Source organism: Thamnophis elegans, chromosome 12, assembly GCF_009769535.1.
Source record: "Thamnophis elegans isolate rThaEle1 chromosome 12, rThaEle1.pri, whole genome shotgun sequence".
Lineage (NCBI taxonomy): Eukaryota > Metazoa > Chordata > Lepidosauria > Squamata > Colubridae > Thamnophis > Thamnophis elegans.
The window spans coordinates 9,663,087-9,666,051 of NC_045552.1; the positions used below are offsets into that span (position 1 = coordinate 9,663,087).

The 2,965-nt window shown below is 43.8% G+C and overlaps 1 protein-coding gene across 1 annotated transcript in view; it reads left to right on the top strand.

The window, feature by feature from the left end:
• ATP4A (ATPase H+/K+ transporting subunit alpha) overlaps positions 1–2,965 on the top strand; it is a 34,630-nt gene continuing 31,665 nt past the window's right edge. Inside the window, 1 exon segment of the mRNA XM_032228573.1 lies at positions 1–12. Within this exon segment, the coding sequence (XP_032084464.1) occupies positions 1–12 (12 nt within the window).

Genomic DNA, 2,965 nt, shown 5'->3' on the forward strand with positions numbered 1-2,965 from the left:
ATGGGGAAGGCGGTAAGGAAGGTTCTGTTTTCATTTGGGCACCGGGTTCAAACTTCACTCAGGGGTCGTCCGTCGTTGTCCCCCACTTTTACTAGCAAATGGATATGCATCATCTAGCAATAGAATATATTTCATTCCAATTTTTTTTTAAAGGCTGGTTTTCATAGTTCTAATTTCCATGGCTCTTTAACGGATTAACAGAGTTGGAAGGGACCTTGTAGGTCATCTAGTCCAACCGCCTACACCATTTCTGACAGATGGCAGTCCAGTCTCTTCTTGAAAGCCTCCAGTGATGAAGCTCCCACAACTTCTGAAGGCAACTTCTGTTCCATTGGTTGATTGTTCTCACTGTAATAAAATTTCCCCTTATTTCCAGGTTGAATTTCTGCAAAGACCATTTGGGAAATCTTGGGGGTTTCCTGATCTATTACTGGGATTGTTATTATCAACGCTATTCAACAGAGATAAACAATTATTTAGATTTAGATTTTTTTTAGATTTTAGATTTTAATGAGCATTTATATGCCGCCCTTTTCCCTGAGGGGACTCAGGGCGGCTTACAACAATGGGGGGAAGGGAGTGCAAGACAAGACTTAAAAGAGAAAAAAAAATGTGAATAAAAAAATTAACCATAAAAACACAACATTCACTCAACATTCGGGCGGGGTGAGAATAAATCCTATCCCCAGGCCTGACGGGATAGCCAGATCTTGAGGGCTGTGCGGAAGGCCTGGACTTGGTGAGGGTACGGATCTCCACGGGGAGGTTGTTCCATAGCGTCGGAGCTGCAACTGAGAAGGCTCTCCTCCGCGTAGTCGCCAGTCGGCACTGACTGGCGGATGGAATTCGGAGGAGGCCTACCAACTAATTTTCCAGTCCCAGATTTTTCTGCCAGTGCCAATAAAAGAGACTATTTGTAGCTCAGGGTTGAAATGAGGGGCCTTTTGAGCTTTGTTATTTTATATTTTTTGCAGATGTTTCATTACCCAAACTAGGTAACATCTAGCTGGCTAATGAAATGTCTGCAAGAAAACAACGAAGCTCAGAGAGACATTTCTGCATGTGGATGCCAGATTTGATGTGTTCTAAGTGATATAGACTTTTACAACTGAATTTAGAACAGGGCTACCATCATAATTCTTGCAATTTTCCAATGGTGAATTATTAGTTAATTAATCAGTTGTTCATTAAATTTATGTGAATGATTTAGTTACTCTTTCTGTTTCTTACATCTTTCTTTAAGCTAAGCTTGTTGTTCTTAGTTGAGAAGTCATTTCCGACCCATCGCAACCCTATGGGCAATGTTCCTCCAGGCCTTCCAGTCCTCTAACATCCCCCGGAGTCCATTTAAGCTCATATTGACTGCTTCAGTGACTCCATCCATCTACCTCGTTCTTCTTTTGCCCTCCATCGTTCCCAGCATGCGGCTCTTCTCCAGTGAGTCCTTCCTTCTCATTAGGGGCCAAAGGATTTGAGTTTCATCTTCAGGATCTGGCCTTCCAAAGAGCAGTCAGGGTTGATCTCCTCTAGGACTGACCGGTTTGGTCACCTTGCAGTCCGAGGGACTCACAGGAGTCTTCTCCAGCACCAGAGTTCAAAGGCCTCCATTCTTTGGCACTCAGCCTTTCTTATAGTTCGACTTTCACAGCTAAACTAAGCTAAATACCCAAATAATATTTGATTTTTCCCCCCCAAAAAGCTGTTCCACTTTTTGTACCATTCGATTAATTGCTAAATTATGGCATAGTTCACACAAAAGATGAAAAGGCAGCTTGTTTTTTATTGCTGTTTATAACTATTTCCGATGACGGTTGCCTGGATGTTCAACAAACTCTACCCAAAGCCATTTCATGATGAGAAGAATAAGAGTAGTGTTGTTGATGGGATGTTATGTCGCAATCTGTCTGTGAAAAGTCAGAGCTGCCCGCAGGCAAAATGAAGTCAATTCTTGGAGCAGCTGACCAGGATACAAGCCATCTTCTTGCAGCTTCTTGCATCTAGAGTTCTCCGGAATGAATTGTCAGCTCAAATGTTTACTGTGAAAGCTTCCATCCAAAAATTCTGAATCTTTTTTTCTTCTTCCATTCAACCATATCTGATTAATGGAAACTGCTTGGACAGGTTCCTGTAGTTTTTCTGGTAAAATTTCAGCAGTGGTTTGCCCATTATCTCTTTCTCAGGGCTGAGGGAAGTAACTGGTCCAAGAGAGAAAACAACTGGTCCAACTCAACTTAAGTGCAACTGATTTTGCACTTAAGATGAGACTAAAACCCATGGTTTCTAGCCTGGTAGATAGTTCTAGCAGTAGCATAGCAGTTAGACTTATATACCGCTTCATAGGGCTTTCAGCCCTCTCTAAGCAGTTTACAGAGTCAGCATATTGCCCCCAACAACAATCCGGGTCCTCATTTTACCCACCTCGGAAGGATGGAAGGCTGAGTCAACCCTGAGCCGGTGAGATTTGAACAGCCAAACTGCAGAACTGCACTCAGCTGAAGTAGCCTGCAGTGCTGCATTTAACCACTGCGCCACCTCGGCTCGGTTCGACATCACAATGGCTCACAAGATCTGACTTAAAAAGATAAAAGTTCCCCTCACACATATGTGCCAGTCGTTCCTGACTCTAGGGGGCGGTGCTCATCTCCATTTCAAAGCAGAAGAGCCAGCGCTGTTCGAAGACGTCTCCGTGGTCATGTGGCTGGCATGACTCAATGCCGAAGGGGCACGGAACACTGTTACCTTCCCACCAAAAGTGGTCCCTATTTTTCTACTTGCATTTTTTATATGCTTTCGAACTGCTAGGTTGGCAGAAGCTGGGACAAGTATCAGGAACTCACTCCGTTATTGACAAGCTCAGTGTCTTAGCCACCAAGCCACTGCGTCCCTTAAGATCAGGCTTAGGATAGCATTTATAATCTGGGTGTATGGTTAGCTCAGGGTGTGGATGGTGTCCCTGCTATTGCTG